The sequence below is a fragment of the Loxodonta africana genome, chromosome 8, assembly GCF_030014295.1.
Source record: "Loxodonta africana isolate mLoxAfr1 chromosome 8, mLoxAfr1.hap2, whole genome shotgun sequence".
Classification (NCBI taxonomy): domain Eukaryota; kingdom Metazoa; phylum Chordata; class Mammalia; order Proboscidea; family Elephantidae; genus Loxodonta; species Loxodonta africana.
The window spans coordinates 19,012,205-19,027,317 of record NC_087349.1 but is presented as its reverse complement, the minus strand read 5'-3'; the positions used below and the strand labels follow the sequence as shown (position 1 = coordinate 19,027,317).

The 15,113-nt window shown below is 37.2% G+C and overlaps 1 protein-coding gene across 1 annotated transcript in view; it reads right to left on the bottom strand.

Annotated features, from left to right (window-relative positions):
* The window catches only part of COPG2 (COPI coat complex subunit gamma 2), a 524,466-nt gene that overhangs the window by 383,530 nt on the left and 125,823 nt on the right, over positions 1–15,113 (bottom strand). Inside the window, exons 10-11 of the mRNA XM_064289731.1 lie at positions 11,331–11,464; positions 10,702–10,769 (exon numbers count right to left, since the gene is read on the bottom strand). Coding sequence (XP_064145801.1) covers positions 10,702–10,769; positions 11,331–11,464 — 202 coding nt within the window. The remainder of the gene's footprint in view (positions 1–10,701; positions 10,770–11,330; positions 11,465–15,113) is intronic.

The following is a 15,113-nucleotide window of genomic DNA, read 5'->3' as shown; positions in this document are numbered from 1 at the left end:
GCTTCCGACGAGCCCTCTTTTACAACAAAGACCCCCAAAAAGCAAGTGAAACGAGTATATTTATGACAAGCTAGGAGCCCTGAGCATCAAAGGCAAGCTAAGAAAATGAACAGAGGGGCAGGGGGAGGAAGAGACCATTCAGAAGCAGAGAAGAGTTACCGGACCTGAATCACGGGGAGCCCTCAGGCACCATTCCTGGAGTGGTGGCGGCGGGCTGGTACTAGTGTTCACCTGCAGATTCCTCAGGGAGAAGCAGCCAGCCACACATCATACTCACACTTCCGGAACCAGAAAAGAATGGTGCTTTCGGCAAAAGCTAAGTACTTGCACATATTTTACCATGCCCCCTCCCCCACCCCCAAGCCAGCTTCAGCAACTGAATTCCCTGGGCCTGAGATACGTACTATTGAGCACCTAGAGCCATCCTCCCAGCCTTGGAGAAGGAAAAAATTTGCAATTGGGGGAAAAGATAATTTGCCAGCTCCACTAACCAGGGGAACTCAGGACAGAAGTGGCTCCTGTCCAGGCATAAACGATCTGTGAACTTTGAGCATCTTTCCCCTCTGCATGGAAATGAGTGGGCCTATTTCAGGAGAACAGACCCTTGATGGCAGACTCCAACCGTTTCACCTGCGTGGTAGAGAGGTGGGTGTTTGATGTTTGACATTGCTTTGCCTATTAAACAGGGTCCTCACCTATCCACATCAGGGGCCTAAGGACTGGTAGCTCTACTCAGGTCACCTAGCCACCTGCGATAGGGATCCAGGGACAACTGGTACTTCCCAGTCCTTATAACCAAAAACATTAGGTGCCCATGGTCCATCTGCAGAACCCACCCACCTGCACGCTCCAGGGAACAGGGGCGCACTTTTCTCAGAGACACTCGGGGGTTCGTACTCAGCCCCCTGCCTTGTTCAGAGTGTGATCCCCTGCTGCAACCAGATACCGGTACATACACCAATCACCCTTGCCCCTCTAAGACTGTAGGACAGAGCCTATACCACATACTTGATGATCAGATAACCTGTAAACCTGAGCTGAATTCATAAAGAAAAGTGAATGGACTCCTAGACTGATATACCTGATAACAGCTCTAGCCAGCTGGGGACAGGACACCAGAGCTCAAAAGGCAAAAATAATCAAGCTAGCTCATTCAAGCAACGCATTTGTGTATATCAAAAGAAAACAAAGCAAGAAGCTACAACACAGTAAGCAAGCATAAGCTAATACAATAAGTTACAGATGGCTCAAAGACAACAGTCAATATTAAGTCACATAAAGAAACAGACCGTGATCACCTCAACAAGCTCTCAAAACAAAGAATCAAGGGATCTTCTAGATGAAAGTACATTCCTGGAATTACCAGAGGCAGAATACAAAAGATTAATATATAGAACCCTTCAAGACATCAGGAAGGAAATGAGGCAACAGAACAAGCCAAGGAACGCAAAGACAAAGCAACTGAAGAAATTAGAAAGATTATTCAGGAACATAATGAAAAATTTAATAAGCTGGAAAAATCCATACAAAGCAATCAGAAATTCAGAAGATTAACAATAAAATTACAGAAGTAGATGACTCTACAGAAGGTCAGAGGAGCAGAACTGAGCAAGTAGAAACCAGAATTTCTGAACTTGAAGATAAATGACTTGGCACTAATACATTTGAAGAAAAATCAGATAAAAGAATTTTAAAAAATGAAGAAATCTTAAGGGTCATGTGGGACTCTATCAAGAGAAATAACCTATGAGTGATTGGAGTACCAGAACAGGGAGGGAAAACAAAATACAGAGAGGATTCTTGAAGATTTGTTGGCAGAAAACTTCCCTGATATCCTGAAAGATGAGAAGATATCTATGTAAGATGCTCATCAAACTCCACATAAGGTAGACGTTAAAAGAAAGCCACCAATACATGTTATAATCAAACTTGCCAAAACCAAAGATAGAGAATTTTAAGAGCAGCTAGGGATAAACGGGAAACCCTGGTGGTGCAGTGGTTAAGTGCTACGGCTGCTAACCAAAGGGTCAGCACTTCGATAAATGGGAAACCCTGGTGGTGCAGTGGTTAAGTGCTACGGCTGCTAACCAAAGGGTCAGCACTTCGAATCTGCCAGGAGCCCCTTGGAAACTCTATGGGGCAGTTCTACTCTGTCCTATAGGGTTCGTATGAGTCGGAATAAACTTGACAGCACTGGGTTTGGGTTTTTTTTTTTTTTTTTTGCTTTTAGGGATAAACAAAAAGTCACCTACAAAGGAGGGCCAATAAGAATAAGCTAGGTCAATTCGGTAGAAACCTTGCACCCAAGAAGGCAATGGGATGACTTATTTAAAGAACTGAAGGAAAAAAATCGCCAGCCAGGAATCACATATCCAGCAAAACTGTCTCTTAAATATGAAGGTGAAATTAGGTCATTTCCAGAAAAAGAGAAGTTTAGGGAATTTGTGAAAACCAAACCAAAACTACAAGAAATACTAAAGGGTGATCTTTGGTTAGAAAATCAATAATATCAGGTATCAACCCAAGACTAGTTCACTGGGCAGAGCAATCAAAAGTCAACCCACACAGGGAAATCAAAAGACAAAGCAAGATTTTAAAAAAAGAAAAGTTCCAAACAGGGAAACAGCGATGCTATATAAAAGAAGACAACATTAAAACAACAAGGAGGGGCTGAGAAATGTAATCATAGATCTTCCATATGGAGAGGAAGATAGGCAGTACAAAGAAATAATAGTTAGGTTTAAATTTAGAAAAATAGGTTAAATAATAAGGCAACCACAAAGGAGACAAACTATCCTACTCATCAAAATGAAACAAAAGAAAAAAATAGAGACTCAGCAGAAACAAAATCAACAACAACAAATACGAGAAAGGACAAGATACAAAGATAATCTACTCAGCACATAAAATTAAGTAGGAAAAAGAAACTGTCAATAACACACAAAAACAGACATCAAAGTGACAGCAGTAAATTCATACCTATCCATAATTACACTGAATGTAAATGGACTAAATGAACCAATAAAGTGACAGAACGGATTAAAAAATATGATCCTTCTATATGATGCTACAAGAGACACACCTTAGACTTAGAGACACAAACAAACAAAAACTCAAGGGATGGAAAAAATATATATATGAAGCAAACAACAATCAAAAAAGAGCAGGAGTAGCAATATTAATTTCTGACAAAATAGACTTTAAAGTTAAATCCATCATAAAGTACACGGAAGGATACTATACAATGATTAAAGGGACAATATACCAAGAAGATATAACCATATTAAATATTTATGTACCCAAAGACAGGGCTGCATAAAACATACATAAAACAAACTCTATCAGCATTGTAAAGTGAGATAGACAGCGCCACAATATTAGTAGGAGACTTCAACATACCACTTTCAGTGAAGGACAGGACATCCAGAATGAAGCTCAATAAAGACATGGAAGATCTAAATGCCACAATCAACCAACCTGACCTCATAGATATATACAGAACACTCTACCCAACAGCAACCAAGCATACTTTCTTTTCTAGTGCACATGGAACATTCTCTAGAATAGACCACATATTAGGTCATCAAGCAAGCCTTAGCAGAATCCAAAACACTGAAATATTACAAAGCATCTTCTCTGACCATAAGGCCATAAAAGTGGAAATCAATAACAGAAAAAGAAGGGAAAAGAAATCAAACACTTGGAAACTGAACAATACCCTGCTCAAAAAAGACTGGGTTATAGATGACATTAAGGATGGAATAAAGAAATTCATAGAATCCAATGAGAATGAAAACACTTCCTATCAGAACCTTTGGGACACAGCAAAAGCAGTGCTCAGAGATCAATTTATATCAATAAATACACACACACAAAAAGAAGAAAGGGCCAAAATCAAATAACAACCCCTACAACTTGAACAAAAAGAGAGCAAAAAAAGAAACCCTCAGGAACCAGACAAAAACAAATAATAAAAATTAGAGCTTAACTAAATGAAATAGAAAACAGAAAAACAATTGAAAGAATTAACAAGACCAAAAGCTGGTTCTTAAAAAAAAATCAACAAAATTGATAAACCACTGGCCAAACTGACAAAAGAAAAACAGGAGAGGAGGCAAACAACCCGAATAAGAAATGAGATGGGCGATATTACAACAGACCCAACTGAAATTAAAAGAATCATATCAGATTACTACGAAAAATTATACTCTAACAAATTTGAAAACCTAAAGAAATGGATGAATTCCTAGAAACACACTACCTACCTAAACTAACACAAACAGAGGTAGAACAACTAAATAAACCCATAACAAAAGAAGAGATTGAAAAGGTAATCAAAAAACTCCCAATAAAAAAAAGCCCTGGTCCAGACGGCTTCACTGCAGATTCCTACCAGACTTCCAGAGAAGAGTTAACACCACTACTACTAAAGGTATTTCAGAGTACAGAAAAGGATGGAATACTACCAAACTCATTCCACGAAGCCACCATATCCCTGATACCAAAACCAGGTAAAGACACCACAAAAATAGAAAATTATAGACCTATATCCCTCATGAACATAGATGCAAAAATCCTCAACAAAATTCAAGCCAATAAAATTCAACAACATATCAAAACAATAATTCACCATGACCAAGTGGGATTCATATCAGGTACACAGGGATGGTTCAACATTAGGAAAACAATTAATGTAATCCATCACATAAATAAAACAAAAGATAAGAATCACATGATTTTATCAATTCACGCAGAAAGGCATTTGACAAAGTTCAACATCCATTCATGATAAAAACTTTCAGCAAAATAGGAATAGAAGGAAAATTCCTCAACATAACAAAGGGCATTTATACAAAGCCAACAGCCAACATCACCCTAAATCGAGAGAGCCTGAAAACATTCCCCTTGAAATCAGGAACCAGACAAGGATGCCCTTTATCACTGCTCTTATTGAACCTTATGCTGGAGGTCCTGGCCAAAGCAATTAGGCTAGATAAAAAAAATAAAGGGCATCCAGATTGGCAAGGAAAAAGTAAAATTATTTGCAGACGACATGATCTTATACACAGAAAACCCTAAGGAATCATCCAGAAAATTAATGAAATTAATAGAAGAGTTAGCAGAGTATCGGGATGCAAGATAACCATACAAAAATCAGTTGGATTCCTCTACACTAAAAAAAAGAACAGCAAAGAGGAAATCACCAAAACGATGCCATTTACAGTAGCCCCCAAGAAGATAAAATACTTAGGAATAAATCTTACCAGAGATGTAAAAGACTTATACAAAGAAAACTACAGTACACTTCTGCAAGAAACCAAAAGAGACCTACGTAAGTGGAAAAACATACCTTGCTCATGGATAGGAAGACTTAACATTATAAAAATGTCTATTCTACCAAAAGTGATCTACACATTTAATGTAATTCCTATCCAAATTCCAATGACATTCTTTACTGAGATGGAGAAACAAATCACCAACTTCCTATGGAAGGGAGAGAGGCCCCAGGTAAGTAAAGCATTACTGAAAAAGAACAAAGTGGGTGGCCTCACTCTACCTGATTTTAGAACCTATTATACTGCCACCATAGTCAAAATAGCCTGGTACTGGTACAAAAACAGATACATAGACCAATGGAACAGAATTGAGAATCCAGACATAAATCCATTCACATATGAGCAGCTGATATTTGACAAAGGCCCCAAAACAGTTAAATGGGGAAAAGACAGTCTTTTTAACAAATGGTCCTGGCATAACTGGATATCCATCTGCAAAAAAATGAAACAAGACCCATACCTCACTCCCTGCACAAAAACGAGCTCAAAATGGACCAAAGACCTAGATATAAAATCTAAAATGATAAAGATCATGGAAGAAAAAATAGGGACAACATTTGGAGCCCTAATACATGGCATGAACAATATACAAAACATTACTAATAATGCAGAAGAAAAACTAGATACCTGGGAGCTCCTAAAAATCAAACACCTATGCTCATCCAAAGACTTCAGCAAAAGAGTAAAAAGACCACCTACAGATTGGGAAAAAGTTTTTAGCTATAACAGCGCCTCATCTCTAAAATCTACATGATACTGCAAAAACTCAACTACAAAAAGACAAATAACCCAATTAAAAAATGGGCAAAAGATACGAACAGACACTTCACTAAAGAAGACATTCAGGTAGCTAACAGATACATGAGGATATGTTCACCATCATCAGCCATTAGAGAAATGCAGATTAAAACTACAATGAGATTTCATCTCACTCCCACGAGGCTGGTATTAATCCAAAAAATACAAAACAATAAGTGTTGGAGAGGCTGTGGAGAGATTGGAACACTTATGCACTGCTGGTGGGAATGTAAAATGGTACAACCACTTTGGAAATCGATTTGGCGCTTCCTTAAAAAGCTAGAAACAGAAATACCATACGATACAGCAATCCCACTCCTTGGAAAATATCCTAGAGAAGTAAGAGCCTTTACATGAATAGATATATGCACACCCACGTTCACTACAGCACTGTTTACAGTAGCAAAAGATGGAAGCAACCAAGGTGCCCATTAACAGATGAATGGATAAATAAATTATGCTATATTCACACAATGGAATACTACACAATGATAAAGAAGAGTGATGAATCTGTGAAACATTTCATAACATGGAGAAACCTGGAAGGCATTATGCTGAGTGAAATTAGTTGCAAAAGGACAAATATTGATAAGACTACTATTATAAGAACTTGAGAAACAGTTTAAACTGAGAAGAAAACATTCTTTTGTGGTTAGGACAGGGAGGAGGGAGGGAGAGGGGTATGTACTAGTTACATAAAAAAGAGAAAGTAGATAAGAACTACTTTACGTGACAGGAAAGATAACACACAATACAGGTGAGGTCAGCACACTTGGACTAAACGAAAAGCAAAGAAGTTTCCTTAATAAACTTAAGGCTTCGAAGGCCAGCGTAGCAAGGGTGGGGTTTTGGGGACCATCGTTTCAGGGAACATCTAAGTCAATTGGCATAATAAAATTTATTAAGAAAATATTCTGCATCCCACCTTGGAGAGAGGTGCCTGGGGCCTTAAACGCTAGTAAGCAGCCATCTAAAATTCATCAATTAGTCTCAACCCACCTGGAGTAAAGGAGAATGAAGAACACCAAGGACACAAGGTAATTACGAGCCCAAGAGACAGAAAGGGCCACACGAACCAGAGACTACATCAGCCTGAGTCCAGAAGAACTAGATGGTGCCCAGCTAAAACCGATGACTGCCCTGACAGGGAACACAACAGAGAACCCCTGAGGGAGCAGGAGAGCAGTGGGATGCAGACCCAAATTCTGATAAAAAGACCAGACCTAATGATCTGACTGAGACTAGAAGGACTCCGGTGGTCATGTCCCCCAGACCTTCTGTTGGCCCAGGACAGGAATCATTCCTGAAGCCAACTCTTCAGACAGGGATTGGTCTGGACAATGGGATGGAGAGGGATGCTGGTGAGGAGTGAGCTTCCTGGATCAGGTGGACACTTGAGACTATGTTGGCATCTCCTGCCTGGAGGGGAGATGAGAGGGTAGAGGGGGTTAGAAGCTGGTGAAATGGACAGGAAACGAGAGAGCGGAGGGAGGGAGCGGATTGTCTCATTAGGGGGAGAGCAATTGGGAGTATGTAGCAAGGTGTGTATGAAAGTTTTTGTGTGAGAGACTGACTTGATTTGTAAACTTTCACTTAAAGCACAATAAAAAATTTTTTTTAAATGGGCAAAGGATATGAACAGTCACTTCATCAAATTAGACATTCAAGAGGCTAACAGACAGATGAGGAAATGCTCAGTATAATTAGCCATTAGAGAAATGCAAATCAAAACTACAATGAGATACCATCTCATCCCAACAAGGCTAGCATTAGCCCAAGAACACAAAATAATAAACCTTGGAGAGGTTGTAGAGAGACTGGAACACTTATACACTGATGGTGGAAATGTAAAGTAGTACAACCACTTTGCAAACTTATTGGTGCTTCTTTAAAAAGCTGGAAATAGAGATACCATATGATCCAGCAATCCTACTCCTTGGAATAATATACCCTAGAGAAAGAAGAGCCGTCACACAAATAGATATATGCACACCCATGTTTACTGCAGCACTGTTCACAATAGCAAAAAGATAGAAACAACCTAGGTGCCCATCAACGGATGAATGGATAAACAAATTATGGTATATTCAGATAATGGAATACTACACAATGATAAAGGACAACGATGAATCTGTGAAACATCTCATAACATGGATGAATTTGGAAGGCATTATTCTGAGTGAAATTAGCTGCAAAAGGACAAATATTGTATGGTTATCCTGAGTGAAATTAGTTACAAAAGGACAAATATTGTATGGGACCAGTATCATAAGAACTCAAGAAAAGGTTTAAACACAGAAGAAAACATTCTTTGATGGTTATGAGGGTGGGGAGTGAGGGAGAGGGGTAGGGGTAGTCACCAACCAGATAGTAGGTAAGAATTATCTTAGGTGAAGGGAAGGACAACACATAATACAGGGGAAGTCAGCACAACTGGACTAAATCAAAAGCTAAAATATTTCCTGAATAGAACCAAATACTTCAAGGGACAGAGTAGCAGTGGCAAAGGTCTAAGAACCATGGTTTCAAGGGACATCTAGGTCAACCGGTAAAACAAAGTTTTTTAAGAAAATGTTCTGCATCCCACTTTGGAGAGTGGTGTCTAGGGTCTTAAAAGCTAGTGAGTGGTCATCTAAGATACATCAATTGGTCCCAATTTACTGGGAGCAAAGAAGAATGAAGAACACAAAAGACACAAGGAAAATATTAGCCCAAGAGACAGAAAGGGCCACATAAACTAGAGATTTCATCAGCCTGAGACCAGAAGAACTAGATGGTACCTGGCTACCACCAATGCCCACCCTGACGGGAAACACAACAGAGAGTCCCTGACAGAGCAGGAGAAAAGTGGGATGCAGACCTCAAATGCTAGTAAAAAGACCAGGCTTAATGGTCTGACTGAGACTAGAGGGACCCTGGAAGACATGGCCCCCAGACTCTCTGTTAGCCCAGAACTGAAACCATTCCTGAAGCCAACTCTTCAGACAAAGATTAGACTGGATTATAAGACATAAAATGATACTCGTGAAGACAGTGCTTCTTTGCTCAAGTAGATACATGAAACTAAATGGGCAGCTCCTGTCCGGAGGAAAGATGAGAAGGCAAAAAGGTACAGGAACTGACTGAATGGACATGGGAAATCCAGGGTGGAAAGGAGTGTGCTGTCACATTACAGGGAGAGCAACTAGGGTCACATAACAATATGTGCATAAATTGCTGCATGAGAAACTAACTTGAACTGTAAACTTTCACTTAAAGCACAATAAAAATTAAAAAGAAAAAATCACCTATATAAGACCAAACGGTCAACAATTACTTTAAAACAAACGTGAGAATGTAAGGGGACAGGGGAACTAGATTAATGGAAACAGAACAACCAGAACGGAAATCATGAGAATGTTCACACATTGTGAAGAATGTAACCAGTGTCACTGAACAACTTGTATAGAAATTGAAATTGTTGAATGGGAACCTAAACTGTCATGTAAGCCTTCGCCAAAAACACAATAAAATGTTATTTAAAAAAGAAAAACAGAAAGAAATATGAACGTGTCAGTGGTGCAGTGCTACCTGAAGTCCACAGGGCTAGTATGTAGTATAAACACAGTACCATATTGCCTTCCCAAAATTCATAAAAAAATGAATTCTGAGACATACCTGGCTCCAAGGTTAGAGATGAGGGATTATGGACCTATATCAACCCTTTAAGATAAAATTCAACTCGGTCTATAAAGGCTTCTTCCATGGCTACTTCAAACTTTTCTCTCTTCTACTTGTTATAAAATTCTATTTATAACTGATATTATGCTGCCTATGACAGGTCTTCTGTTACATTAAGCTTTTATTTAAAATTTTTCATGGTTATTTAATTTATTCTGTGGTTCTGTGTTGCATTACTTAGACTTATGTTGTTGATACAATAGCCAATAGCTGTATGTGACTAATGAACATCTGAAATGTGGCTAGTCCAAATTGAGATATGCTGTAAGTATAAAATACACACTGGATGTCAAAGGCATGGTACAAAAAAACAAAACAAAAAATCTCCAATAATTTTTATACTGATTACGTGTTGAAATGACATTTTAGATATATTACATCAAATAAAATACATTGTTAGAACTAATTTCACCTTTAAAACATTTTTTAATGTGGCTACTACAAAATTTAAAATTTCATGTGTGACTTGCATTATGTTTCTACTGGACAGTGCCGTGGCAGACCAGCATTGTTCAATCTGAGAGCCACTAACTAACCACATGTGGCTAATGAGCACATGAAATGTGGCTACTGTTACTGAGGAACTGAGTTTTTAATTTTATTTAATTTAAATAGAAATAGCCATGTGTGGCTCTTGAGTACAAAGTGCTCAGAAGTCAGAAATAAATGATAATCTTCAGTTAATTAATAGTTAAAATGGCCACAGCGAAGGCCATGAATACAAGTGGGGTATTGTAGAAGTGAGACCTATAAATCACATCTATTAACCTTGGAGAGAAAGCAAAATGCTTTATTATTTTGCAATCAGTCACTGATATATGTCAGTAGTTAGGAAAGAGACACCTACCTTGTTCAAGGTCCTCACAGCTGCATATCTCAAGGCTGGCTTAGGAGAGCTGCAGAAAAGTTGAAGAACTAAAAACAAAAACATTCCACATTGTAAATGTAGCTCATTTCATCACATATCATATAGTTGAAAATACAGTACATAAAGAATCATATTCAGAATATGCATAAGATTGGATCACAGCATCAAAAATTCAGACGAAAAACATGTCATGAAAAAGAGAAAAGGCACTTTTTGTTTAGTTATAAAAAGTTCAAATTAACAGAAAACTAAATTTGTTCTTTTTTCTAAAAAAAAAAACAAAAAAAGACCCATTGATACTTTAAATATCTAGAGCTATGACAGCAAATAGCCTTTTGAAACATTAAAGAAAATTTAGGGCATGAAAGTTACTTGTTTTCTAAGTGAAAATTTTTCCACAAGTTTTATATGGGAAAATAGTAACGAGAAAAGGAAGTAATAAAAGTAAAGAACAACTAAAACAAACTACCTACAGATAAACTATCAGAATGCAAAGATTATACATACAGCACTAAGGTTCAAAAACGAGTCTTAACACCTATCCTGCAAACCTACAGAACTTAAACACAGCAACATAAAGAAATCTAGCTATCAGATACTCAACTAACCTGAAACAGCAGGTGCCAACTCCCTTGCAGTACAGTTAGGAAGGTGGATGATAGCTGAAGCAGCTTCATAAATAACCATCTCATGTTTATTTCGCAGGCAGCTCTCAATGAAATCAAAGAGTGGACTTTCATGGCTGCCAATAAATATATACAGGCCATTACTAGATATCAAATAGAGCAGGAGCGGTATACTCAGTGGTCAAAAACACAGACACTTCCAAAATCATGGAGCAAAGACCTCTGAAAACCCACTCTTCCACAAAACAATGAGAAGGCTGGCATGTGGAGGGCTGTGCACATGCCCAAAAGACCTGCCAGAATCCTGGTCTCTCATCTCTGCTTGACTTTGAGGCTCTGCACAGGTAGGAAGTGAAGGACTAGTCTCTAATAATTTTGAAACTGGTTATATGTCAAAATGACATTTTAGATATATTAGGTTAAATAAAATATATTGTTAGAATTAATTTCACCTTTAAAACATTTTTTAATGTGGCTACTACAAATTTAAAATTATATATGTGGCTCACATTATGTTTCTATCGGACAGTGCTGTTGTAGACCAGCATTGTTCAAGAGAACTTCCAGAGTTATAAACTGCTCAAGGATGGAAAGTGTGCACCAACATACACAGAGCCCTTTGGCAAAACGTAGGAGACTGACTGGTTTAAAGCATTTAAGGAAATATGTCTAAGCATTTTCTGACCACTTGGCTAACCAGAGATTCCAGTGGCAACACACAACAAAGAATACAGACTTTACAGAAGTTCCCATATTATATTATTTAAAATGTCCAGTTTTTGACAAAACAATTATGAGACATGCAGTGAAATACAAAAGAATGGCCCATATACAGGAAACCCAGATGTTGAAATTATTAGACAAACATTTTAAATGAGCTATTTATAAAAATGTTCAAAGAACAAAAGGAAGCTAGAAAATTAAATAAATGTATGACAATGACGTATCACCAAAAAAGAGAATATCAATAAAGTGGCAGAAATGATTTTTTGTTTTTTTAAGGAACCAAATAGAGATTTGGGAGTTGGAAAGTGCGATCAACAACTGAAATGAAAAATTCACTAAAGGAATTCAGTAGCAGATTTGAGCTCAGATAAGAAAGAACAGCAAACCTGTACAAAGGTTAACTGAGATATCCAGCTGAGAAATAAAAAAAGGACAAATAAAAATGAACAGAGCCTGAGAGACCTTTGAGACACCATCAAGTGTATCAACATTTGCATAGCTGAAGTCCCAGAAGGAAAAGAGAGGGACAATGGAGCAAAAAGTCAATTTGAAGAAATAATGGCCAAACCCTCCCAAATTTGATGAAAAACATTAATCTAGACATGCAGTAAGTTCGACAAATCTGAAGAAAAATAAATAAAAAGAAATCCACACATAGACATATCATACTCAAACTGGTAAAAGCATAAGACAAAAAGAAAATCTCAAAAGCAACAAGAGGCAAACTATTCATCACACTGTACAGGACAGCATCAATACAATTTATGGGTGACGTGTCACATGAAACAATGGAGGCCAGATGGCAGTAGAATGCCATATTCAAAATGCTGAAAGAAAAAGACTGTCAGCCAAGAATTCTATATCCAGCAAAAGGATCCTTCAAAAATGAAGGTTAAATATATTCCCAGACAAGCAAAGACTGAATTGCCAAGAGATATGCCTTAACAAAAAATACTAAAGGAAGTCATTTAGATTGAAACGTTGACTCCATATGGTGACATGAATCCATAGGGCATAAAGAGCAACAGAAACGGTAAATATGTGAGTTAATATTAGACTCTATAGGTATCTTTTTCATTTCTCAACTACTTTAAAGGGCATAAGATTGAAAAAAATAATAATAATTATATTGTTGGGTTTATAACATATAAAGATGTAATATATTGACAATAATAGCACAAGGGGGGGAAGAAATGGAACTATACTGAAACAAAGATTCTATATTTTGTTGAAATTAAGTTAGTATTAATCTGAGGTATATTTTGATAAGCAAAATACATATTCTGATCCTAGGACAACAACTAAGAAAAAAAAAAGTTCAAGTATCAACACAGGAATTAAAAGGATACACTAAAAATATGCATTTAACACAAATAGGTACAAAAAAGACAGGAGACACACAGAAAACAAAAATCAACATAGCAAAGGGAAATTCAACCAAATCAATAATTGTATGTGAATGTTCTAAACACGCTAACCAAAAGACAGAGATTTCAAGATTCAACCACATGTTGTCTACAAGAGACACACCTTGAATTTAATGAACAAAGAGGATGAAAGTAAAAACATGGAAAAAGATATGACATACAAACAATAAGAGATCAGGAGTGGCTATATTAATATCAAACAAAATGGAATTTAAGAAAAAATATCACTAACTAGAAACAAAGATATTTCATAATGATAAAGGGGTCAATCTCTCAGGAAAATATAATAATTATAAATATATACACACTTAATAACAGAGCCTCAAAATACATAAAGTAAAACCTGACAGAATGGACAGGAAAAATAGATCACTTAACAAAAATAGCTGGAGATGTCTATACCCATCCAATAACTGATAGAACAAGACAAAATCATTAAAGATATAAAGGACTTGAAAAACATGATCAACCAACTTGATTAGCTGATTATACAGAACATTTAATTCCATGATTGTAAAACATATATTCTTTTTAAGTGCATAAGAAACTAAAGGATAAACCAAGTGCCAGGTCATAAAACAAGGACCAATATATTTTTAAAAATGGGAAAAAAGGAAATCATACAAAGTATGATCTCCAGCCACAACCAGATATGAATCAACAACAGAAGAGAAATCAAGGAAATCTCACAAATATTTGGAAATTAAGCAGAACACTTGTAAATAATCCATGGATCAAAGAAGAAATCAGATAGGAAATGAGAAAATAGGTGAAACTAAATAAAAACAAAAATACAACAAATCAAAATTCATGGGATGCAGGTAAAGCAATGCTTGGGGTGAAATTCATAGCTGTAAACACTTATTACAGAAAAGAACAAAAGTCTCTAATTGGGAACTGAAGCTTCCACATTATGAAACTAGAAAAAGAAGCAAACAAAGTCCACAGCAAGCAAAAGAAAGAAAATAATAAAAATTAGTGCAGAGATCAGTGGACTAGAATACATTAAAAAAAAAAAAAAATTCTTTGGTTCTTTGAAAAGATCAACAAAAATTGACAAATTTTTACCAAGATAAAAAAATTTTAAAAAGACATAAATTACAAAAAACAGAAATGAGAGGACATCGCTACTGACCCTAAAGAAATTAAAAGGATTATAAGGGAACATAATGAACTATATACCAATAGATTTAAAAAATGAGATGAAATGGATAAACTCCTAGGTTACCACAAGTACTAAAATTGAAGAAGAAATAAAAGGCAGGGCCAAGATGGTAAAGTAGTCAGGCTCTTCCTGTGGTCCCTCTTACAACAAAGACCCCCAAAACACAACAGGTGAATCGATCATATGTGACAACCTAGGAGCCCTGAACATCAAAGCCAAAGCTGAGGAACTGGACTGAGTGGCAGGGGGAGGGAGAGATGGTTCAGAGGTAGCAAGGAGTTGCCAGATCTGACCCGGTGGGAACCGGAACCCTGCAGGCTGGATTCGCTGGCACTAGTGTGGTGAGGCAAGCAGTGGCATTTGGACGCATTTTCCACATCAGGAGAGACTGATGGCAGAGAGTCCACTCAAACCTCCAGAATCAGTAAAAAGTAGCGCTCAATTGGC